Genomic DNA, 27,890 nt, shown 5'->3' with positions numbered 1-27,890 from the left:
CGATAATTAAACTCTTCCGCCTTCCCTATAATTATAATTAACATTCCATTATATTTCACCTGATTACGATTTCATACCGACTAACCCGACTGTACCTGAGCACTTAAGTACTTACGTACACTCGAAAAGAAAATGATATCGCTCTCAAGTTGAACCTAAAGAAACTGTCTCCACGCACCTACATCATAAGAACTTTACTAAAAAGGGGAGATATTGAGACGCGACGAGATTCTTGAACACTCGTATAATACTCTCGAGAGCACGCTATGTAGATATTACTGTGTTAGATATTTGCTTTCTGCCTTCCTGCCTCAGTTGCCTCAGTTTCTTGCATTACACAGACGCGCGCACTCGTGTCGCACAAACCGATAACACGATCGCGAACCGCGACGAAAACCCCGGACTAATTTTCCCGGAGTTTTACCCCATCACTAACGCAGTTTTAAATTTAGAATAGTGTATTTTGTGAATTTAATTTGCTATTTAATTTAAAATTAAATAAAATTTTTAACAATGATTAAATAAATATAGGTCGTAAGCACATATAACCAAGGTGGTGGGATATTTTGGTACCCGGGCGACATGCCAAACAGTTTGATTATAATTCTGTGACGATCGCCATGTGATTAGTAAACATTGATAAAAATACGTAAAAGTTTAATAAAAAGTGCAATTTGAATTAAATAAATAAAAAACCTACATAAGTAAACGAAACAATAAAAAAAATGGATAAACTTAATTCAACATTTCATTAAACATTTAAATGAATTTAGAACAGTGATTAAAAAATATGTGCTAGTGCAAAGGTAGATAAATATTTTCTACATAAATATTAAATCGGCAATGACATTGCTATGAATGTGCCAACGATTAAAACGGATTCGGAGGTGGACCTTCAGACGCAGAGTACGTCTCGTCTCCAGCCGAGGAGAACCACTGGAACTCCTAAAAAGTCGGTCGCCTCAAAGCTATGGGACTTACTGCAGCCCCTAGCGAGATTATGGGGCCTTATAACTGCCGTTGGTTAGTATTACCTACCTAGCTTTAACTTGTTATTATTGTTGATATTTTTTTTATTTATGGAATTCATTAACTATGATGTTGTTAAGTACACCAGGAAATATTGTTTTTTATTTTTTTTTCGAAACAAAAAATGTAATCATTAGGTAATTAACCTATTTGTATACAAAATTATGTGCTTGGGTATAAAAATAATATCGCACACGCATGAATAAAAAATATGTTAAATAAGATAACGTATAAGTATATTTAATTAATTCAAATAATGATTTTATGCTAATACATTTAATACCAGTTTTGCAACCTTTTGTGTACCATAAAGTAGGTATCTATTAATATATATCTGTCTAAATATAGCAGCAAAGATATTCTTTCTCAGATAAAAAAGCCCCAAGCGATTTCTCCCAAATCCCTCCTCATTATCAATAAGTACCAACCGTTAATGACGGATAAACAGCTCAACGAAATTGGAATTTTAACACGCAGGTCTTAACATAAATTTTTGACTAACAATTAACAATTCCAGTTTTTCTTCGGCCGATGAATTGCTTCTGTTATTAATTGCTTTAATTTCAGATAGGGAAATGATCTGACGTAGACGAATGTTAAGGACAAGGGGAGAGGGGGGGACTATTTTAATAAAATCAAAACAATTGTGCGTGTCACTGCCACTAAAGTTTTGTAGGACTATTGAATAAACAAGTGGGAAAAGTTGGTTAAACATGACATAGTCCCCTTAGCGTGTTCAAAGGCAATTTGTGAACATTCCTGTGGCATCTGTGAATGAATGGCTATGCGAATAAATGTGACGGAAAAGTTTTGGTATAATAAGATGGCAAAGGACTCTAATTCCCGAAGGATGTAAGGGGTTCCCTCCTTTTTATATTTGCACGAACATCGCATTACGTGGGTATAGGGTTGCCTAGTTGGGCGTGATGTTACTGTGGGGTCGAAATGGATGAACTACGAAATTGCACTTTTACTTCTTCCAAAAATACACGAAATCTCAGGTACCTTAATTGTTTGTCTAAATTAAAACCGACGTTATAGTGCACAGCGTTTAGCATTCTAATGAATGATCAGATGGGTGAATGTGATGAAGCTGAAGAAATGTTTAACACATTGAAAGCCGTGGTGGTCACCGGTGACCGATGTTAGCGGAGGATTTGCCTTCAACAGTTTTCTATTGGCAGTCAAATACTTTCAGCCTTGTCTCATGGGATACACTACGTAACTGGTAATTGACTGATGATCTCTTTCAGAGAATAACAAACGTCATCATATGTATGTTAATTGAAATTCTGTTTTTCTAAGAGGTTGCCAGTGACGCAAGTAGACTTCGCATTGGAACTAAAAAATGCGCTTGACAATAAACAATTTGTGCGTAGATATGAGTATCATTGAAGTGTTTTTGCCTGTAGACCTATCTACGTTATATGTTTTTTTTAAGAAGGGAAAATCATCCAATGACTTCTCTCGCCTTGGGCGAGGCGAGAAGGAGTGTCAGACTCTTACTGACTAAAAACCAGCCCCGTTCCTACTACTGCTTTTCGAACTAGAGCCTCGGTACGCCCACTAGGCAGTCCGCAGACGGTACATGGTACTCCTTGAATGTGTCTGTCCAGCAGTCAATATGACATGGTGTTTTTGAATGTATTGTATATTTTTTCGTATGACTAGCAGAGGTATAAGCATGAAAAAAATTGACGATTGAAATCATTATGCTATTGGAAAAGTCGATGTTCAGCAGAAGACAGATGGAAATCTTGTGATGACGATGAATCACATAATAGGTGGAAAACTATTTGCAGTAATTAATCTTATCTTTACTGCAAACTATGTAAGTCGGTAAGAATTCTAACAATATTTGATTGCAATGTCAACAATTGCAATGCAGACATGTTTTATTACCAGTAGGTACTTTCCTTATATGACTTCATAAAATTATTTACTGGATATACATGATAGGTATGATAACACGTTTGTATCATACTAATAATACCTATGTCTTTTTCATATTGCCAAAGCCTGGAATTTCACCCAAATGTGACATTGGACGTTTCATTAACCTTGTCACTCATGAATTTAGTTTTTATTAAAAAGGTATAGTTTGCGGAAAATTAACGTCGTCACATTACCAACTAATATTTACATCAAATTTAAAAATCGATAACAATCTAATGAATTAAAAACAATAAATATAATAGTTCCGCAGTACCTACTACTTAATATTAATAAATTAAGAGTACCTAAGTATAGGAACTAATTGCTCGTAATAATCAATTAACGTCGAGATTACAATGAATTATGACATCTATTACCTGCGTAGGACAGTCTATCATTGATCTGTAATTATTTATTTACCTGATAACGCCGATAACATCGTCTGGGGAGATATAATGGGCTGTAGTCTATAGTGTCTGGAGATAACCTCTCTAGAATAATCGCACATGGAATCCATATACGTATTAATGAAATACCGCTGTGTTATTCCTTTATTAAACTATAAGTAAGTTATGTTTTACTTATCTCTGTAAGTAATTGTTAGTATATTTAACAAAATATGATTAGTCGCCGTACTCAGAGTCATTTAATAGTTACTTAATCCATTCCTTAAGAATTGTTTTCGGAACAATATCGTTACTAAGGAATAGCTTAAGTAAGCATTAAATGTAACTGACTTGTATCTAAATAGAGTTTATTTTTGCTGGAAAGGATTGAAAGTGTTAGATAATTACTAGTTGACCCGGCAAACGTTGTTTTGTCTCATAAATTATTTCGCAAAAAACAATGTAAGGGTGAACAACCTTACTTAGGAGTGTGGAAAATAGATAGTAACGGATTCTCAGTCCTACTGAATACGCTTATAAAATTTTGTATAAATGCGTAAAGCCGTTTCGGAGGAGTACGGTAACACACATGGTGACATGGAAATTTTATATATTAGATTTATTTTCACGATTTCTTTGAAAGTGAAAGAAACAAATAGTATTCTCCTCAATATAAAAAAACCCTATAGTAAAGCAATCACTTTAACCTCACGAATTCACGTCCATTTTACAAACGAGATTAATCTCGCTAAAAATGAACGAGGTATCGCGAGATTGAGATCGCATTATGACATTAAATGTTTTGCAGTTTTCAGTCAGCAGTTTTCCAGCGATAAAATGGACGAATGTATTCATAGTTACTGTACAAGTTATACGCAATACTACATAATACTACTAGTAATGCACAATACTACCATTATTGAGAATTTCAGAGAGCACCGACGACCAGAGAATCTCACTTGAGAAAGCATGCTTCGCAGGGCTTGTGATTGTGCCAACGAGACAATTAATTGACGATTTCCTTAATCGATCTTGGGTATAACCTGGTTCCTTAGTTTCTTCAAGGCCCGAGTAAATCGGTTGCTTATGGCCAGTGTTCCATCGTAGGCCGCATTATCGCTTACCACCAGGCGAGAATATATAAAAAAAACTTAATACGAAATCTTTGAATCGATCTTCATTTTTGCCAGAAACTCTATAGAACTAATGTTAAAAATCGATCTTAATCTAAAGATTTTGGATAACCAATCGGTTATTGAAATTATCAGTTAGATTACCGTTAATAATATTCATAAGAAGACAGTACACGTTTAAAGAAAAATCTTCTAAAGTAAAAACAAGACTCATTATCTTATTGACTTTGATGATTTGCCTACTTAAACATTGTTACGTGACTTGAAAACATAACTTTTGAAATAATATTTAACTTTTTACGACGCTTAGGTATACTTATTTGTCTTCGAGTGTTTTGTAAGAACGTTTTCAAGATACATAGGTACCTAGGTACCTATGTATAGTCATTATTGTGTCGGTACTTTTTGTATAAATGCGTCAAAACTCGATATTTACCCGACTGCGCCAGAAGGAGGGTTATGTTTTTCGAGTGTATGTATGTATGTATGTATGTATGTATGTATGTATGTATAATTGTTTGGCACGCTCTGCAGCCTAAACGGCTTGATGGATTTTGACTTGAGAGGTGTCGTTAGATTCGTATTTACTGTGAGAGTGACACTGGATATATCAAAATAATAAAAAAACAAAATGGCGGATTTTTGGCGCCAAATTCGAATATTTCTCACTCTCTAGCCTAAACGGCTTGATGGATTTTGGCTTGAGAGGTGTCGTTAGATTCGTATTTACTGTGAGAGTGACACTGGATATATCAATATAATAAAAAAACAAAAAGGTGGATTTTTGGCGCCAGATTTGAATATTTCTCACTCTCTAACCTGAACGACTCGATGGATTTCCGCATGATAGGGGTCGTTTGATTCGTATTTACTGTGAGAGTGACACTAGATATATCAAAATACCAAAATAATTAAACTAAAAAAAAATTAAATAAAAAAGGTAATTTAAAAAACTAAAAAACCCGACTGCGTTTCTTTATAATATTAAAATGAAAAAAAACCCTAAAACAAGAAAGTCATCGTAAAATTTAAGCAGTCGGGACCCATTCTAGAAAGCAAGCCGTATGTCATAGTCTTCATAATATTTAGAATGGGTTTTTTAGTTTTTTAAATTACCTTTTTTATTTGAAAAGTTTGTTTGTTTTGAATGCATAAACCTATACCTACCTATTTTGAATGTATAAAACATTCATTTTGCATTTAAATTGAATAGTAATAAGGTTTTATTTCTAATAACAACATTCTAATGTAGATAAGTAGATAAACTAAATAGCTACTTATATTGTACCTTCAAGTAAAATAGCATTGTATTAAGAACTAGCTTTTGCCCGCGACTTCGTTCGCGTGGAATAGTGACTTCCGGCAAATTTTTGGTTTTAACCACATAGTTCCCGATCTCGCGGGATCTCTTCAAAAATGAGATGTGGAAGATATTCCAGGGAACTCTTCAAAAATCAACATAATGAGCTCTGCGTTTGAATTTAATAGATGTATACTCACTTAGGGCATTGAAAAAATAGTTTAAAAACGTAAACTAACTTAAAACTAAAGAAAGCTACGAATTAAGAATTTATAACAATAAAAAAAGAAACTATATTACAACCTATCCTCTATGCTATAATAACCAAGCTTAAACTAAATAATTTAAAAGAAACGACTTAAATCTAATCTAATTAATTTATAAATTAGACTTACAATTTTATTAAAAAAACTAACTACAGTAACTACTAATAATCGATATCAAACTAAACCTACGTTAAATAGTTTAACCAAAAAACCAGGAAAACCCAACAAATAAACTTATTAATTGACAAATACAACGAAACCAATTTAGAATATACGAAACAGCAGGACCACTACAGACAAATAATCATACGACTGATATACACTTTTTCTACGATAGTACCGAAGCGCTCGGCCGATACCCAACCAAATGAATGTAACGAAACCATAGCGCGATCTATTTCGATCCGAAATCGAAAGACAACTTGGATTATTTATTTATACTCCGTTCGGGCATTTTCTTTGTACTAAAAGTTTAATTATATTGATATTATTTTTTTCAGAACCGAAGTCGTGTAACGATCGACATAGAATTATTTATAAATAATTTATTTCTTATTTTTATTTTTTGATTTTTGAAATAAAAATATATCTATGTCCTTTCTAAGGTTCTAAACTATATCTGTACCAAATTTCAACCAAATCCGTCAAATAGTTGCGGAGATTAATGGTATAAGCATAGAATGTTCGACGTGATTCTTTAATTTGACATAACTTTTTTATTTATGAACCGATTGACATGAAACAAACACTAAATGTAAATTTAAGCATCCCACAATATATTCGTGAAAACCGCATCCAACTCGGATCAGCCGTTTCTGAGATTAGCGCGCACAGACGAACAGACAAACAGACAAACAGACAAACAGACAAACAGACAAACAGACAAACAGACAAAAAAAAAGTTAATTACATTTTTGGGTTCGACATCGACATAACAATAACCCCTGCTATTTTTTTTATTTTTATTTTCAATGTACAGACAGCACTTTTCTACGATTTTATTATATGTATAGATATAGATAATGATCTTCATTCATATTCATAAGACACGATCACTAATTGTTGTGAGATTCTATAAATATAAAATAAGTACGTAAATGTATGGTTTAAGTTGATTTGTCTTATCAAATCTACTTTTAACGTGGATCGGTGAATAGGTGAACAATTCAATATAGTAAGACGAAAGTAGGTTTTAAATTATTCATTTGGGGGGGGGATCATCCATGACTTATCTCGCCTTAAGCGAGGCGAGAAGGAGTGTTAGACTCTTACTGACTAAAAACCACCCCGTTCCTACTTCAGCTTTTCGAGCCGGAGCCCCGGTAAACCTGCTAGGTAGTCCGCATCTCCGGATCAGGCATCAGCCCTACTGGGCCTCATAAATTAGATACATACAATTGTAATTTTAAACTGATACTGGATACCGTTTGTTAACTTAACGATGGTTTTTTGGCTATGCCAATCTCAGTTTTAACCTTTGATACATAAAGTGTTTTATACAAACACAAGCTTCATTAGGTATTTGTATAACCCTGGACATATTTACTTTAGTGTGTAACATTCTATCATCATTATTCTTCATCAATCATTATTTATTTGATTAAGATCTTTTCCTAGCTAAAGCGACTTCATTTACTTCGTTGTTTTTTATCTAGTGTTCTTGAAATTGGTAGGTAATTCCTTTATTTGGCACTAAATAAGTATCTAAGTTAAGAAGGTATTAATTAATTCATTATGTTCTTAAGAAAACATGGCCCAGGATTGTCTTGTAACGTGAGTGCGTTTACAATAAAAAATACTTTTGTATTGTATAAATTCTTCTATGTGAATTTTATTCCGTGGGATAAAATCCGTTTAGTAGATTCAGCACAATTGACGGACAAACATCCACACAAACAAACTTTTACATTTACAATATTACATAGTGTGTAAAGTGTGATAATTTATAAATTACGTTAGGATTGGAGTTTAATGAACTTTATATAACACGTGTAGAACATAACTCGATAGCCAACAAGCCGGTTTTATTTTAGACCACCTAGATTGAATAAACCCAGACTATTTGTGTTTTTAGAACAAACGTAGGTGAACAATACAAAACTTTTTCAATTTAATCATATCAGCAGAGGCTGTGGAAATATTTCATTTCACACAATTCAATAAAACTAAAAGTGAGCTGAACAATTCACGCTAGTGCTAAAACAATGAAGGGAAACTAATTTCTAAAGTTAGTTTTGTTCCAAGGGAATCTGAGTGTTGACTGGTCTAGTGTACCGTGTTTCTATACCATAACTATGCAATAACTTCGACCATAAAACATTTGACTAATGGACAAAGATTAAGTATACAAGTTGAGGATTTATCTCTAAACTAGAAACTCGCTCCGGCTTTCAATGCAATTTTCCGACACTTTCCGTAAAATTATCTACCGCGCAAAGTATGTCATATTATTCGAATTATAAGCGGAAAGATGTCCAAGTAGAATTTGTGCTCAAGGAGGAAAGTATGCTTTAATAACTCTCGTATAAATTGGTGATGAATTCATTCATTTTGTGAAGGTGTATAAAGAGAAAAGAGTTGTATATAGGACAAGTATTTGTAGCAGAAGATAGCATTTTCGGCAAGACTATGAGCAAAGAAATATTATGTGTTATTTACATAAAAAATGTAGGCATTGCAAAAATGTTTTATAACATCTTGCTGACAAAAATCCTGAATCTCATACTTAAGGGATTCTCAAACGCCTACTAAAACAACGCAACAGTCTCCTGCAAGATATTTTGTATGTAAATATAAGAAAATAGGAATAAAACGTTTATCATTATTTTTTATCTTATCATTCTATTTATTTCATCTTATCTCAAGGTAAACCTGTTTCTTCTCACTACGAGTATACACATCTAACTTGTATTATATTTAGTTTGACAAAGTTATAACTCAGCTGGTGCTGTGTCATTACCCACCAATTAGATGTATATCCTTCTATTGTTGGAAAACTAACCCTAATAACTATGGTATAAGTTATAATTTAGCAGTTAACGTGACATGGTCCACTGCATGTTACGTGACCCATTTGATTCCGTACTCATTTTCATCCAGATTTGATTTGACCAGAAGCTGACCTCAGTGTAACATGTTGGGATCAAATTATCGCGTTCGTGTTTATGCGGTTATGTTTTGTTATTGTGGATTACTTCTATTTATTTGGGGAAATACTTAACTAACAGTGGCTGCACATCAAGCTATACTAGAAAGGAATTTGATGGGGTTCTCGGCATTTTAATTTCTTTGTAGTTATTCTGTCGTATTTTATATACATTGCTTTACACTAGAATTTTCTCCTATGTCGTACAGGTTCACATGCACATGACACTTACACCAGAAATAAAATTTTTTGGAAGACACAAAGATTTACTCCATACGTACATCGAGCCCCCTACACGTTGCACGTCATCCGATCGCTTGCTATAGTGCAGTCGAGTAATCAGCTAGATGTTAGGTTACAAAAGTACCTATTATTTATTTAAATAAGAACTTACCAGACAAGTAGCAATTTCAGTGAGTAGCCAAAACAATGCCCATGGAATTTTATTCTTATAGCAATAGACAATCGTGTCGTTAGTTTATAAATGAGATGATTTTTATGCGGGAAAATGGCTTACGTATGATGTTACAACCATATTCATATGCTTCGCCGTCTTAATACAGCCATAAACTGACGATACAAAGTAATAACTTACTTAGGTACTAGTGTTAGAACTCGAAACGGGATATTTACCATGTCTTTCTATTTCTATGAGTTTCTGATATTTCGGCACTGTTGCAAGCGCCATGATAAGAAATAGAAAAACATGGTAAATATCCCGTTTCGAGTTCTAATGCTAGTGTTAGTGACCATGTCAGTTTAAAAACTTATATTACTTAGGTACTTAATTAACCAAAATTTACTTTTCCTTAAGTACAAGTACGTCCTTCTAAGAAATTTCTTTTCCTTTCGCTTACTTAGCTTGTTTTTGTTTTGTCCAAGGCTTTATCAAAAGCGACTTTTCAGCCCACAACAGTATTTTTCCGGGTGAAAATATTTTTCCTGTATAATTTTCCGCATTAATCAACCTTCGAAGTCATTTGTAAGCGTTTGTTGAATATTTTATTACAAGTTATGATCGAGTTCGTGTTGACATGTTGACTCGCGTCTCACGTGGAACATTGTGTCATTGTTTTGACTTCGTCATGCGAATGAATCTGCCTTTTACCGTACTGATTCGTTTAATGCTCATAAGATTGATTAAATGTAACTGCTGTGTTGATTTAGAAAGAAAATTAATAGATTCCCTGTTAGTCTATTACAATTACTGACTATCTAGCGGGTTACCGGGGATCCGACTCGAAAGCAGAAGTAGGAACGGGGTGGTTTCTAGTCAGTAAGAGTCTGACTCTCCCTCTCACCTCGCCCAAGGCGGGAGAAGTAATTGGATGATTTTCCCATCTTAAAAAAATTAATTATTGAATTTATCCATAGATTCCAAAACTTAATACATGGATGTTTATACTAGTAGATAATAGGTTAAAACTGTGCCACGATTTGTCTATCAGATAATCTATTAATCCTATGAAGAAAACCGAACAACAATATTGCATATTTCATATATTTATATTTCAAATCATTTCCAAATCAACCCTTTTTGTCCTGTTCACCTTTAAAAGACACAAAACATTTGCACACCCATATAGTGTGCGATAAATGATTTGATTAGAATTCGCTCCGTGCCAAGTATTATTAGGTTTTTCAATTTTCCATCCTCTACGGAATCTGGATTTGCGCCAGATTTATGGAAATAAGCGCGCTGCAGTCACCTTTGTTGGATCAACAACGTAATTAGTAAAACGCTATTTGTAGCTGGATAAACAGACATACAGTATATGGATAGTATGTGTGATAGACTTTAAGTCTCGGACGACTATGAAAATCTGCCCATGGGCCCAATCTAGAACATGGTTTGTTAGACAGGTGAGATGGTAGTCACTGCATAATATGTGTTTTATAGACGACTAGTATTTTAATAAATACTAATGAACAACATTTAGATTCATTGTTGATTTCAAACTATCTGAGAAAAAGCAGAAGATTGAAATAAAGATGGTCGACTGAAATGATGACAAAAGAATGCATTGAAAAGAGATATCATTTTATTTATTATTTCCATGGAAAATGGTTTCTATAAGCTCCCATCATTCGCATGTTTTTAAATTTTTATTAAACATTTTTATTTAGCTGGACCTGTTCGGATAACATGTTGTAATTGGCATTTAACTCGATCGATTTTAATTGATCAGGGTCGTGATCGCGATGCTCGTGATCGTCAGGCCCTTCGTGACGTCTGATCGATCTGATATTTAAGACACACTATAAATCTTGATAACCATACAATATAATCTCTTTAAAACCGTTTAACATAAAAATATTTTATATATTACTCGTTTTCTTTCACCCTTACCACAACAGCTCTAAAACCACTTATTCAGATCATTCAGATCAAATTCCGCTTTTCCCTCCACGTAACCAACAGCCTTTAGTAAAAAATGGCGCTAATAATGAATGTATTCATTGGACGGGTGAACTATCTATTGCATCGTGTAGGAAATCACCGGGAGCTATAAATATCGGGTTCGGAGAAGCATATAATGCGCTCCTATTTATACGAGCAGCCGTGATAAATCTCCGCTCGAGATGTTTTCGGGATTCCTTTTCAATTTGCCTGAGTAACGCATTGCAACAAGTCTGCTTGTACCTGTATGTGCCAAGTCTGTTTAGTGTGCTAAATTGGTTGGATTAGATTTGGTTTATAGAGGTATATTAGATAGCTTTTGATTGCATCAGAGAGATTGTAAAAAATTTTTTTTTTAAAAGAGTAACGATGGAGTTTCTTGCTCGTTCTTCGCCATTCGAAGCTACACTTTGGAACGAGCACCTAGCTTCACTGACAGACAGGGTGACGGACAATTTGACGTTTCAAAAGTGCTTTATTTTGGATTCATTGAAATAAATGCTTTAACTTTGCATATTTTTTGGTAATTCTACAGCTAAGTACAGCAGTCTTTCTAATACGGAGGATTATCTAGTAGTGAAAAGTGCTATATAAAGAAAGCCTGTGTGCAGGTATGGGTTACTCACCTAACTGAGGCAACCGCTATGAGCCCCTGCTATGGCTTGAAACTAGTCGAAACACCACATCGAACAGTTACATAAGTAAGTCGTACAACACAATTATAAGCCAGTTAACTGTAAAAGAACCTTCACGATACAAAAAACACGACATGACTTGAAAAAAAAAACATTAATATTTGCTCACAATCACAATACTGCGACAACAAACGACCGTTTAACTAAACGCTCTATGAATACACGTGCTCGTAACTTCAAACAAGCATTTCTTACTAAAGGTGTGAAATCTAACCGGTACACATAAACACATACATTTATGTACACATGAGTACATATCAAGCTACGACAAACCAGTATAAACTGACAGTGGAATCTGTGGAAATGTCATTTAAAGCGAGACCATGGTAAACTGGTCAAGTATAGCTTGGTCTGCCGCTGTATACAACTTCATTGCATTGAAACATGTGTGGACGTATACAGCATACAGCTGATAGTTTCCAATTTGCTTAAGTAAAGTATGGTTGTATGGCGCACGTTTTGTGTTCACAAGTCGCTACAAATATTGTACTATTGTCAATAGGGTTGCCAGATCCAGATTGGTCATTTAGTGGAACATTTCTAGGGCCACGTACAGAATCTTAGTTTTGGTGTCCTATCCGAGACTAAACTGTAAAAGTAGGAATTAAATAGGTACCTAGAACTTACCCTTCCCGCCCCTCAACTCACACGGCGCGACTTGTGTGCATGTTATAATGTTTGGTTTGACCTTTACACCTAAAAAGCCAAAGCCAGCTTTAGTATTGTATTTTTGTGAAAGAAAAAACTATTACTTTTTCATTCCGGGACAGCAAAGTAAAATTACTGGACACGGGACAGCACACAACATTCCCGGACAATCCCGGAAATCCCGGCCATCTGACAACCCTAATTGTCAATGGAAAATTCCGAACAAACGTAAACAAAACAATATATTATTTAGTATGGAATGTACCTACGTAGTATTCTCTGATTGATTTGTTCATGAACCTCTATGGTGTTCCCGTTCAATTTCTCTCTATTAAACTGTTTGTTCTGTTGCGATTTTTTATGGAATAGGTAGGCAAACGAGTCACCTGATGGTAAGCGATAAGCGCCGCCCATGGACACCCGCAACACCAAAAGAGTCACAAGTGCGTTGCCGGCCTTTTAAAAAGGAGTATGCTCTTTTCTTGAAGGTTTGAAGGTCGTATCGGTTCGGAAATACCGCCGACGACAGCTCATTCCATAGTTTTGCTGTGCGAGGCAGAACGTATCGCGAGAAGCGCACAGTTGTGGCCTGCCAACCATCTATATGATGGGGATGGAAGTGCTGTCGAGTAGGTCGATTTACGAAAACACGTCAATCTATGTATTGAATGAAGGGGTCAATGACTTTGATCTGTTGTGTCATGTTTGGTGATTGACCTACAATTAGTGTGTGTCCCAATTTGAGTGCATCTGCACTCAGGCCTCTCCTGTGGCATCAATCGGAAAGTTTTAAAAGCATTTACTTAAATATTTATGAAAGGATACGTGAATGACCCGTGAATATACGTGAAAAACACTAAATCAGAATCAATTTTCTTTGTACAGTTTCTTATCAGCAGTAAAAACGCTTATACATACAATACATACATAACCTGTCTCCCATGGGGGTAGGCAGAGACAATGGAACGTCAATTGCTACGATTCTTACATACTTCTTTCGCTTCATCAACAGTCATCAGTATTTTCACGCATGCTCGTCAATTAAGGGTTTTAATTTGGCCCGTCTTTATTGTATCGGCAATCTGGTGAATACATGCAATCTAATGATTTATGGGCTTTACAACACGTCTCCCTGTAATAGGTTTTTACTTATGTTTTAAAATTTTATGTACTTAGGCCGTGGGATACGACAAGACGTTTCATTGTTGTGCATTTTGTAATCTTAACTCTAACAATTTGCCTTGCAGTTTGTGAATGTCTATTATGAACGACTAGGAGCTAAACTATACATAGGTACTGTATATTAGGGTGTTGCACACAATGAACGACACAGTCAGGGTTGAATCGAGTATGTATATTAGAGACACATTAATTCACAAGTAGGTACATAAGTATGAAATGAAAAAATAAATTTGTATTAAGCGTTAACTACCTCTCACGTTTAAATAATTGCCAAAAACAGTGTGATATCTTAAGTTAACTAAGATCGACGTCTTGACTGGATCCAATTTTGGAATTTTCACCGACGGAGCGGAGCCTGAAATGGGCGTATTAGTCTAGGTGGAACTAGGTCAACAGCAGACTTAGGTCTTAATTCCCTTATGATGGTCGAAAAACGCGTTTTTGTGACGTAAATAGCTGTAAAGCTTTAAGGGACGGTAGACTTGAGTGCTTAGAGTATGTGTTTATGTGTTTTTTTTTTGAGGGGGAAAATTATCCATTGACTTCTTCCGCCTTGGGCGAGGCGAGAGGGAGTGTTACTCTTACTGACTAAAAACCACCCCGTTCCTTCTCCTACTTTTCGAGCCGGAGCCCCGGTAAACCCGCTAGGTAGTCCGCAGCTCCGGATATGTGTTTATATGTAAGGTTTAAATTTCAACTCGATACCTTGACGCGTTTATGAGGAAAAAGTTTTTGTTCAGTGTTTAGTTTGGGTAGACTGTAGAGTAGACAGACGCGAACATGGACATAGATGTTGACACAAACGTTTCTGAGATTTTAATTTGATATACGGAATACTAGAAAATAATCAGATTATTTGAATAACTTTTTGTGAATAGTTTTTTTTGTTGTTTTTCTGACATTTAGAGAACATAACGGAGCAGACTGATCACCTGGTTGTAACTGATCAGTGTCATCTTTTAGACAATAATCTATGGCGAACTTGATATTTATTCTGAGATCATCTTTTGAGAGCCTTTAAAACATTAAAAATTACAAGATATTTGTTAATGGAGCGTTACTGTGTAAAAGTTAGAAGTACGTACTGTGTAAAGGCAGTAAGGAATGAAAGTTTCCCTGAGAGTGGACACCTGCTTCCGACGGTTACAGTTTTTATCACAAAAGGAGACCAATTTTTCTTCCTTCATAAAAAACTACTTAAGCGAATCGGATAAGTCAGTAACTACTTTGAAAAATTGTAAAAATGAAAATTGACGTTGGCAAGCCAGAGAGCCCGGGATACACATTCATATCACGTTCTTATGACTAGTTATGACGGACTTGTTTCGCCTCTGATCTTGTGGGTGTCTGTCTATGAGCGCTGCTGATCGCTTTCCATTACCAGTTACGTATGTTTTGTATGTTCATTTACACATCACTTCATAAAGAAAACACTTTACTCCACCTAGGAACCACATCAAACATCTTTTGATCGGCAGTTGCAGCTACAATTTTACAAACAAAATACTCAAATACATAACTACGTAATTAAACATGAAATATAATAACAAATTCCTGTTTATAAACTCCCTCAGCAGTAGCATTACGTGATAAAAGGAGAAACGTATTCAAATATCAGGCAACAAGGGCAGAAGGTACTCACTAATAAATAATTAATGTTTCAATCTCAACGGAATTCGGCACTGAGTGCAAAATAAAGTTTAGTATCCTGTTCAGAGGTTATTGCTCTGTTTTCAGGAGTTTTGGAGTTATTTATTATCTTTCCTTATGCTATAACGAATTTTCCACTTCCACCCGAGGCGTGGTGTGGAAAAAATAGCCTATATCACTCTCCAGCCTAACTATCTTCAGACCCATCAATCACATCATTAATCGCGATGTTGATACGCGAAACATGGTAAAAAGCTATCACACTTTCGTATTTATAAATTGGCAAGGGGTCTCCGATTTCCGCGTCGAGCAAAGTACTGCTGGAATCAGAATCAAGGATTAGGAAGATTGGGAATTGGTAATCTGGCCTCCGGTATCCTTACTCACGCAACGAAACACAATGCAAGCGTTTTTTCACGTCGGTTTTCTGTAAGGCTGTGGTATATATTACTCCGGTGGAGTTGGCTCATTCGTGCCGAAGCATGGCTCTCCCACACTTAACTATGTATGATTCAACTGCATAACTGACAAAAAATCCTGTAGAGATTATACTGATAAAATTCTTAATTCTTACAGAAGAATTTGAAGGTTTGTTTAGGTTATCACCAGCCGGATGTCCTAAGACCGTCCAGCGTCAGAGAGATACGCCATAATCCCCCAAGATTGACAGTCAACTTGGGAGATCTGAAATGGAATGCGACGAACGTCGGTTACCTGTGAAAGTAATAACAACCCTGGAGTTATGTGTCTAAATATGGAGCGATGCAAGACGGCATCGGCAGACTGCGCTGCGAAGCTGCAATTTAATTAAAATACTTCCCGAAACTGGAATTAAAACACATTCATGAATACTCTAAAACAACGTAGCGTTAAGCTGAATGTAGTTTAGTAAATTCATGGCGTTATTATGCAGAATATGTATATTACGTGAAGGTATACCTCATACCTCAGTCGAGGGGATTTGTTTATCCTCATAACAAACTGTTGAATATATTAACTGATGTTTCAATTATAATTCGACTGACGCGAGTTGTCGAGCTTATCTTTCATATTTCCGAGAAGAGGAGGCTAGGTATTACCTATTGGTATTTCGGAAATTCCGAGTAATGGGAGAAGTCTTAAATTACACTAGGGTCTCATAACATTTATTGGAAAAGTTGCTGTTATATATACCTTTTCCGGGATAAAAAAAGCTTTATGGTAATTTTATTATAACTTGAGACGTGAGACATACTACCTACATTAATTATTATGTTAGGCTTACACACGACGCGGCGATTGTTGCGGAATGTATATGAGGCTCTAGCATAGCTTGAAATTAGTCGAGTTACTCGTCAAACAGTTACATGAATCTTTATTGTATGACAATGTTTATTTACCTACTAATTAAACCCAAAAAGATTTTGAAAAAATATTTTTTAAAAGAATTTGAAAAAATTTTCATATTATCGACGAAGGCTATGGCGGGCTATAGAATGGGGGTTAATATAGGACACTTAAAAAACTTAGGTATTGCAAAATATTTTTATCAATTATCAACATGTTTATGTGTTTATGTGTGAATTGTGAGACAAGTATCAACGTGTTTATGTGTGAATTGTGAGACGTTTATGATTAGGTTTTGTAACTTTGTCAGAAGTACCTAATTGCATGCAAATGAGATACTTGTTGCCAAACAGATGGAGATGGATAAAATTAACCTTTCTTTTTAATGGCTCATACGTACGAAGAGCTTGAAAAAAGGATTGTAAAACGTTTAATATATTCACCACTATTTACTACTACCAGACTCTTTTCAATATTATTTGTGAGTGACCACACTTATTTTGATTGTTGCAGTGATGAGCGGGGCAGGCACAGAACTACTGGTCCTAGGGTACGACGTAGCACCGGGGCTACTGTAAGTATACTATATTTTTATCTAATAACTATCATGAGACATACTATATTGCTTAAAAAAGGGGCTGCGACGCGTGCGCGCGCTGCTCATGAAGAGTCCCTCTGTGACTCGAAATTAGTCGAGTTTTTTTCAATATCATTTTCTCAAAATTTATTTACTAGTACACGTAGCCCCTCGTTTGCCGGTATACGAGACACAATAGAAAACACAATGTGTCTCGCACATCATGTCCATACAACGGTTTAATGCTGTGTTCAATCAAGACCTCAAATTAACATTAATAAAGCTACAATGTAGAATAAACCAAAAACTATAGCATCAAAACTTCATCACCATTTACCAATATTTAGGAAGGCCCAATCTCCTGTACGGACGAGTTATCTACATATTATTGAATGCCTAACTGAAAAAAGTTTCAGCAAAGGCTGAGATTGAATTTGAATCAGATAAGCTGTCGGTACACTCGTGCCGTAACGACGACGACTCGCCGACGCCACGCCATTCTGTCATCGCCTTTGTGTTTTATATTTTTGAAGGAAAAATCTGTCAGACGAACGCTGTATTTGCTTTGTTGAAGACTTGAAGTTACATTTATGAGGGAATTTATGTTTTCTTACTCACACATGAATTGAAGTCTTAGTCCTATAGGTATGGGGTCACGATTCTCAGTAGTGAGGGAAACGATTAAGAAGAGAAGAGAGATAGGCGTATGCAAAAAAAGACAGAGTGCCAAAATTGTCACATACGTTTTTATCTTAGCTTCCATTACATTCATATACATGGTCATACTTGCAGTTAAGGTGTGTCTCTGCCCACTAGGTAAGCAAGGCAAGAATTTTAAGTCTTGTTCAATGTTTAAGGGTCGGTTCATATCTGACGTAAAATACGTCGAGCGTATCATTGGTCGTCCTGAAGTATCATCCATTGAGTGTGACTGTCAATGGTTTTTTTATACATGTATCTGTTCTGGCGTCACGCGACCTATAATACGCACATGTTCCGTGAACATAAACAATTGAACATATTTTACCACAGACATGAATCGAGCCTAAGTGACCTTAAAAGTTGTAATCGATAAAATTCGAAATTAAATAAAACGGAGACGGCACGCGGACTGCAAGATCCTCCAATTACTATTTCCAATTATCTAATTAGAAGAGATTCAAAGGGACGAACATTGAATTAAAATTGTTTCTTAAAATTTCCACAGAAACTATTTCCTTAATCTTGTTACATTTGAATTCAATAACGAGTGGAGCCCGTACTTCTGTTTTCCGAGCTGGTAACAAAATTTAAGACAAACTTCAGACAATTTATGACTCTGCGTAATATTGAAAGACCGTTATAAATGTTTTTATAGCTTCCAATTTGGAAAAAAGTTAAAATTTATCGACGAAAACAAAGGTTTTGCGGAAATAATTTAACAAAGCTCTTTGTGTTTTATTTTTATTACAATTAAACATTGTTACGTGTGCCCATGTGTGTTTTAAAAAACAAATCATAATTATGGCGTACCTCTATGTAAGGGATGGCGGGTCATTCCTACCTAAATTGAAATTCCCGAAAGGGTTGAAATGTAACACTATTTTGCTCTCAGAAAAATGAAAAAGAAGAAGAGTAAAAAAAGTCTAAAATATTCACAAATTTACGTTAAAAAAAATTAATCAATGGATAAAAATGTCTACTTACAACACTTTTTCTTAGAAAACCTTTTACTGGATACTTTTTAAAATACTGTATTTAGGCCCCTTAAGTCTGTTTAATAAGACGAAAGACCTCTTAATATTGTTTGATAAAATGGAAGGAAGACGTTAAGAAGAGGTATTATTAAACAAGTATAGTCAGCGATATACTAGATAAGATAATCCGTGATTAATAGAACTGAGCTGATGCTGGGAGGATAGAGACGTGTGTAAAAAAATGATAAACGAACCTAAAACGGCTATGACAGCATTAGATTGATAGACGACAATGATGAAACATGACAAAAATAACAATGACCTTGTATCTAGGCTAAAATTAGAAACCATATCAGTCTAGAATCTAGACTCATGTTAGTATGTCATGCTGTAAAGTTAGAAAACACTTTTAACGAAATTGGGCCAATGTATGTGTGATAGTTACACTTGGGATATGGTCTGTGTATAAATACTTACGTAACTGCCATGGTGTAAGAACTTCTTTATCTAACTAAAATCTAAGACTTGTAACGAATCCGGAGCTGCGGACTACTTAGCGGGTTTACCGGGCTCTGTTCGAAATGCAGGAGTAGGAACGAGGTGGTTTTTAGTCAGTAAGAGTCTGACACTCCCTCTCGCCTCGCCCAAGGCGAAAGAAAGTAATGGATGAAATTCCCCCCTCAAAAAAAAAAAAAAATGACTTGTAAAGAAAGATTAGTACACGTGGCCTTTAACATGTTTTAATTATAATCTAAAATACAAATTTTTTTTTTAACATAGCGAGAAATCGATTTTACTCAAATATCCACGATGCCTTTAGAATTTCCATATTAAAAACTTTTTAGGCGTAAAAATATAACTCGGCAAAGTTGGTTTAGGAAATATGAAGGGTAGGTACTATAGGAGCTTATCCAGTACTTAATGTTCTTTATTTTTGGTAAAATCATGAGGTTTTACGCGGTGGTTGCAATAAACTCTCCAGTTATCTGCGTTATTTAAAAGCATGAGTTCATCGTATATTCTGGTGATGCATGTGTACCATCTATTCCCGGTTTACGCCGTATGAATCTAAATGCTCGTAAATGTCACTCCTGCTCGGATAGTTTCGGGCACTAATAACCGAAACTTGTAATTAGGGATCCGGTTTACGGAGATCCATAAACTTTTACATGGGAGGAAAGTTAGCGGTTGGTCTTAGAAGAAATCTGAGTGTAGAATTAATTCGCTATGCTGTTAATCCTCCTTTAATATGATATCGACTGCCATATACTTATTGGCTCAATTTTTTATGTTTTCGGAAATGAAATAATTTCGTCAGTAATGAGTATTTTACCTGATGATTACAACTGATTAGTAGCCTCTTCATCATCGTCATCATCATCAGCCGAGAAACGTCCACTGCTGAACTAAGGCATCCCCTTTAGTTCTCCACGTAGAACTAAGTTGGTTTATCACTTAATTAATACTTATTGTGCTCATAGCAAGCCCCTTTAACTCTCCACGTAGAACTAAGTTGGTTTATCCCTTAATTAATAATAATTATTGTGCTCATAGCAAGCCTTGAGCATCAATACCAATAATTGAACTAATCCCTTATAACTTTTATAATATTTTAAGAAGTAGACATATAATTTCGTTAATGGGAGATCTAAACATGTATTTGTCCACAGCGTGGGCGCAGCTCTAGTCCTGATCCTGGAGACGATGTGGGTGGCAGCGTTGTTCGTGGACCTGCTGTGCAGACGAGGAGAGTACACCCTGTCTCTGCGGTGCTGGGACTTCACGCGGTGGTCCTGTGGCCGCGCCCGCGCCGCCATGTACGCCTGTGGCGCCACCGCACTGCTCTTTGCTCATCTCACGCTGTTCGCTACTATTTCAGGTTAGTTTATTATTTACATTTTATTAAACTTACAATTTAGGCGTTAAGCATTGTCTAATACTTCGAACGAAGTGTCTTGCCCGTTCTTCTCCATTCGAAGCTACATTTTGGAAAGGACATCTAGCTTCACTAACGGACAGACTGACAGACTGATTTATTTCTTTATTTGTTGACATTTCAAACGTAATCTATTTATGGCTTAATTGGAATAAATGATTTGAGTTTTGACTTTATAAGCTAGTTAGAACAGTGCCTAGTCTTTACCAATTTACTCTATCTCTGCCAACATTCTCCTTACTTAAAATTTTTGCATTTAATAAATGTTTCATCCGCATATTTTCCCATCTCGTCGCCACTCGAGAACACAAACTTCTGTACATTTCAAAACTTCTTTTAGCTTTGTCAGTTGCCGCGCGACCCGAATTTTGTTTGTGCAAGCCAAGAGTTGTTTACGCGCCATGTTTTTCTGCTAAGACGTAACTACTAAGTATTACGAGTAAATGGGAGTAGAGGAAAGCAATTCCAGTGCCATTACTCTTTGTTCCCTCATTGCTTCACTAAGTGTGTTCGAACTTGGCCCTTGAAATTGGGTGAGCAAGACCAGTTTTCCTGGTCGAATATGGGCCGTTTTACCAAGTGTGACGAATTGGTCTACGTAGAAAACACATGTTAGAATATATGAGAGCTTTACCTCTTTATGATACTACTTAATGTAAATATGTTTTATGTTTTTGCATGGCCTAATTAAATAGTTTACATAGATTGCGTTGTAGATCCGGGTCGAGAAATTTATGGAGTTTCCCACACTTAAAAATAACTAGCAAAAACTAACGTTATACAAAACACAATGTGCAACGAATCTGGAAACAAAAGACGTGATGTTTGATATTTACGTACTTTAAAGTTCGAAGTGAGTCATTAATGTATTACATTTTGCGGCAATAAATCTTGTGGCACCCAACGTGGGACTTCCGAATCTACTGTGGCTGTGTCCCTCACATGATAGGCCATGTGTCTTTCCTGAGTGAAGGTACGAACGAGGTGCCGCTTTTGATATCCGGGTCGTCCAAAAGTGAAGTTGTCATTTTTGATTGCGAAATTCTAAGATTTTTTTATCTTATTATTAGGTAAAGGTTAACTTTTAACTTTCTTTGTCAGTAAACAACTACGCATTGTCTAGTTTATAGTGTCGGTGACATTATGAAGTAATAAACTATTTATTGCTATTTTATGTACACAAAAAGTAAATAGGTAACATACATAACAACGCAAAAGTGTGTAGGAGTGACCTTTGTAAATTAATATGCGTAACAATATGTTGATATTTTGACCTATTACTAGCTAGAATTGTATTTTTGAACTTATTACGATATTATAATTTATTAAGAATAAATTAATCCTTATGACGACTAAGGATGAAGCCTACGCAATACTACCTACGTAATATACTACTGGAATAAAGACCTTTGAGATTTTACCATTCTATTATTAGAAGCAGGTTCCCAAGTTCAGACTCGCACTTAGTATTATTTATTAATGTTAATTAATCATTTAATAATTAATTGAATACGCGGGAAGTATTTTAAGTAGAATTAATTTGGTTAGAGGTTATTATGATAAGTTGAGTATTTATGGATAAGGACTAGAAAGTAAAGATAGATAGAAGCATATCCATGTTCTGCTAGTTTGTATCCTTGTAATCTTTAAACATAAATCTTTTCATTCGTAACTTTCGTGAGACATACTAAATTAATTATTATGCTTATCGGCTTACTCACGTAATGTTTTGACGAGGAACTCGACTAGTTTCAAGTCATGCAAGGGGCTCACTAACCAGTAAGCTCGTCAAAACATTACGTGAGCTAAGCCGATAACATAATAATTAATATATCTTTTCATTAAGATGCAGAGGATAGCCATTAGGCCATAGAGTTCCATATAACTCTATGCCTAATGGCAAAGACAAAGAGCTGGATATTCAGCCATAACTGGATATTCAGCCATAGCTGGGTATTCAGCTCTTTGTATACAAGCACAGCCAGCTTAATTTTCAATTTCATTAAGTATCTACCTAGTTTAAAGGCGTCCTACATGTATTCTATTTACATTGGTACCTATCCCATTTTTCATTAACTACATAGGTAATTAGATAATATTGTGACGTATCTTATATCACTTTAACTGTATAATGTTATGGCTCAAGCTGTAAAATTACGCATGTTTTTTTTACAAATAAATTACTGTCAATTACTTTACCTACATTTTTTTTTATATTTCAAGTGCTCTTTAAGGTAAAAATAATCCCATTCAAAAACATCCTGTAAAAAACCCAAGTCTCGCAGCTCAGTTTTTCTACAGTAAAAGTTGTGAGATCCATATAATACCAAGTCGGTTATTTTATTTAGTTCTACACTGAAGGACCTTCTGACTTATTATTACATAAGTTTTTGGTGCAATATTAAAAATATTTAACGTTTTAAACAAATAGATCGACTTGGACATCGCTTGATTTGATTATTAGTATGTATCACACTACACAGCATTTAGGGCCAGCGAATTCTACCAGTTGTGTCAATCCACAATTTCTTACATCCGTGGAGGCGCGAGAAACCTAAAGACATCTAATATTAAAATTGTATCATATGTCACATTCTATATAAAAAAAAAACATTCACTCCAAATCTATATTACTAATTAGTCGTAATAACGTTAATACTTATTATTTTAATTATAAAGTGGCTATTGAATATAATAGACTGTATCATAGTAACAATCGACTTGATTACAAATTTGAAGGTCCGATGTCAAGATTTTGAAGGACATGAACTTTTGATTCGGTACTCGGGACTCTCGCGATACGTAATACATGCGCGATCTACAACTTGTACTCATCGGTATCGCAAGCAATGTATTACTATTAGTCTGCTTGCGATACTATCGTTTTTATCTATAAATTTCAGGATGCTAATGTTATAATTACAAATATCACAAGTATTTTTATGTTTTTGTACTTACCGAGAAATTCCTTCTCGTGCTATGCTACCACCTGGCTTCTTTTCCGACACGTTATAATAGCGCAAACTAATTTATATAATAATTTTAATTTATACGACATGTCAAATCATGTGTTTTTCATTAAGTCGACCATTTTACAAGTAATAATGTTGTTCAGTTTCGGCGGGTAAACACACCCTTACCCACCCTATACCAGTCTCTTTCCCTTGACCTCATATGGTAGGTATTTCTACACCGATATTAAATTTATAACTATAAATTAATCCTTATATGGGACTAAGGATGAAGTTACGCAATGCAGTACCTACGTAATATACTACTGGAATAACTGGACCGAGATTTTACAATTCTATTATTAGAAGCAGGTTCCGATGTTAAGCACTTAGTATTATTCTATAATGTATTAATCATTTAATATTAATTGAATACGCGGGAAGTTTAAGTAGAATTAATTTGCCTTAGAGACTTATTATGATAAGTTAAGAATCGGTGGACTAGAAAGTAAAGATAGATAGAAGCATAGCCATGTTCTGCTAGTTTGTATCTTTGTTATCTTTAAACATAAATGTTTTCATTGAGATATAGAGGCTAGCCATTAGGCCATAGAGTTCCATTTAACTCTATGGCCTTATGGCTTGCCAAAGAGACAAAGAGCTGAATATTCAGCTATAGCTGGGTATTCAGCCATAACTGGATATTCAGCCATAGCTGGATATTCAGCTCTTTGTATTCAAGCACTGCCAGCTTAATTTTAGATTACATCATTTTATCTATCTAGTTTAATGACGTCCTACATTTATTCTATTTGCATTGGTATCATTACCGTCTATTATCTTATCATATTTTTTAAATATTTCAATATCTTTACTCAGTATTAACTCTTCAAGGTAAAAATAATGTTTTGGATTATTTCAAACTACTTACTTCGGCAGTACATATACTGATAAAATTGGAACGATTATTCCCATGAATCTTTATTTTATTTTTTGTCACCAGGCGGCATGCTCCTAGTCCTAGCAGCGTTGAGGGCAGCGGTACCATTCTCCCCGTACGCGACCCATGGACCCCACTCCCCGAGGGCCGGCAGCTCACTGCTGAGCCAACATGACTCGCCGCTACCTGACGTGTTCTACAACGCGGCACATACTGAGGAAGACAGGTGAGGACCCACAGCACCGTTATTACTTTTTTCTTAGCATACGCGCAGACTTCTCTCCTTAACACTTTAAACGCCACGGGGGTCACCGGTGACCGACGTTAGCGGAGGATTTGCCTTTAACAGTTTTCTATTGGCAGTCAAAGACTTAAGAGCCGGCAGCTCACTGTTAAGCCTGCATAGGTATTTATTTTAGTAAATTCTCGAATTTTCCGTGGAAGTTTTCGTAATGTCGAAAGCAAGAAAACATACAGAGCACACATTATGTGGGTTTTTAATATTTTTAAACTTCAGATATTGCGTGTGTGTATGTTGACTTAATCAACTGACAAATTACGTTTGTAGACAAGATGACAAAATTCATGTTTAATGTCATGATTCCAATGCATAATCAATGCAATAGTGAGGAGCCTAAAACAAGGTAACCGGTTTGAACCACATTGTCGTGACATCCCAAATGGACTGTAGAGGCCAGATTGAAGTCCCTTCATGTAAAATTCAGTTAAATCGTTATAGGACTTGGGACTGATCCTTGAATTGGACGTGTTTGGGAAGAGGGAAAGAGAAAAAAAGAGAACTATAAGTAAAGCACATCTTATTAGTGGTTGTATCTTGTACACGTGATCAAAGTTAATTTTGTTCATCATCTTTATCATCAATATATCAGCCATAAGACGTCACAAGCCATTGTTGAAAATAGGCCTCCCCCAATGACTTCCAGATAGGTCGGTTGAAAACGATCTACGACCTAATTTTGTACATCTAGCCCTCAAATTTTATAGTTATAAGTAAATAAAGATGATAACGAAACGCCATTGTAACTCCTTGGGTATTGAGAGTATCTGTGGGTCATGCTGATCATCACACTGACCTGTCCATTAGCTTGTTTGTCCCTTATTCCATAATAGAAGGGAAAATCGTAATTTTAAAGATCAATTAGATCTATTCTTATTAAGTCATAATGTTATTCGTGCGCAATTCATATATTGACTTGCATATATGTATTTCTAACTTGAAAAACGAGTTATTCTTATAAGATAATAATGTAGTGTTTTAACACTTTGCCGACTTTATTAAATGTAATATACTAACATACATATATGCGGTTTCATGCCTGTTTTATGATAGAGCAATTGACACTAAGTGGTAACATATTAGCGTAATGCTAAGTGCCTAAGTTACATGTGTATGCTTTGTCTCATTTGATGATGTGTAATGTATTACTCGTATAATGCAGGATATTATTAGTTCTACCGATGACGTTAATTTTTAAAGCGAAACAAAATAATCAGTTTCTTATTCTAAACTAGCGAACAGCGGTAATGGTGATGTATTATGTATGTATTATACCTACATATTTATAAATCTTCTTCTTGAATTTCTCTGTCTATTAAAAAACCGCATCAAAATCTGATGCGTAGTTTTAAAGATTTAAGCATACAAAGGGACATAGGGACAGAGAAAGAGACTTTGTTTTATGCTATGTAGTCATTTTGAAGGTCGATTTTCACAAATCTGATAATAGAGATCAATTAAAATGATGTTTTTACAAATAGGCAAAACATGTTTGTAAACGTCTATCAATAGGGTTTTTTTTTATTTATTTATTTAAAGGGCTTTGTCGCTTGGCGACCATATCGCCCAATAAATTAATATCAATAGGGTTGTTACACTTAAAAATATGTCACAGTAATATGTATTTATCTTTTTTCCTTTTTTCATGGATATTATTTTAGTTTGTGTCTAAACTCCATTTGTTCTTTACAGATCAGAAGAGATGACAGTTCTGGATATGAGGACCACGGACAGGTCGCGGTCAACGACCCCGAAGCCACCGCTACTGAACTTTGATTCGTGAAATATGTTCAATCGAGACTAGACTACATTAGTTAATAAATATCGCCTATGGCAACACCGTTACGCTATACTTATGAACAACTTGACACTTTAATATTTAAAAAAAAGAACGCGTTCGATTTGCAAATGTATTTTCTTTTCTAATTTTAAATTTTTTGGTGCGTTAGGGTTGGATTTGTTGTGTGCTTGTTTGAACAAAAGACAAGAGATTTTTTAAAATATTGTATTAAAAAAACATGTTATCGGTAAATTAGTTCCAAGTTGTTCTACAGTAGTCAAGTTTAAGTAGGTGTTTAAAGGTAAGCGTCCACAGGCCCGCATCGTACACATCGCACGCGTCGTACGCATTTCGTATGACGTCATCATTACGCATCGCATGTAGGTATTGCTGATTACATCATGCGTGGGATACGCACGATGTGGTCATGTGTACGCTTACCTTTAATTAGTACTACAACTAATTAATTTATTACTTTTATAATTTTTATACGTACGAAGAAACTGTGATAGTTTAGATTGTAGTTATGTGCGACAAAGTTCAGAGTTATAAGATATTCTAATTAAATTATTTAAAAAATAAACAATGTGTATTATTACTCCCTATCAATATTTTACTGCTGTTTGCCTCGTTGGC

The 27,890-nt window shown here is 35.2% G+C and overlaps 1 protein-coding gene across 1 annotated transcript; it reads left to right on the top strand.

Moving 5' to 3' along the window:
• The first annotated feature begins 311 nt into the window (after positions 1-311).
• Positions 312-27,840, top strand: LOC118268379 (uncharacterized). Its single transcript, XM_035582844.2, has 5 exons — positions 312-1,023; positions 17,610-17,670; positions 21,020-21,228; positions 25,240-25,402; positions 27,167-27,840. The coding sequence occupies exons 1-5, from the start codon at positions 855-857 to the stop codon at positions 27,255-27,257; spliced, it is 693 nt and encodes a 230-aa protein (XP_035438737.2). The 5' UTR covers positions 312-854; the 3' UTR covers positions 27,258-27,840.
• Positions 27,841-27,890: the final 50 nt, after the last annotated feature.

Source organism: Spodoptera frugiperda, chromosome 29, assembly GCF_023101765.2.
Source record: "Spodoptera frugiperda isolate SF20-4 chromosome 29, AGI-APGP_CSIRO_Sfru_2.0, whole genome shotgun sequence".
NCBI lineage: Eukaryota > Metazoa > Arthropoda > Insecta > Lepidoptera > Noctuidae > Spodoptera > Spodoptera frugiperda.
This window is presented reverse-complemented; position numbering and strand designations above follow the sequence as displayed.

Coding starts and splice junctions, on each gene's coding strand:
- LOC118268379 (XM_035582844.2), top strand. CDS start 855: ATGAATGTGCCAACGATTAAAACGGATTCGGAGGTGGACCTTCAGACG. Junction 1,024..17,609: donor GGGCCTTATAACTGCCGTTG/GTTAGTATTACC, acceptor TGATTGTTGCAG/TGATGAGCGGGGCAGGCACA. Junction 17,671..21,019: donor GACGTAGCACCGGGGCTACT/GTAAGTATACTA, acceptor ATTTGTCCACAG/CGTGGGCGCAGCTCTAGTCC.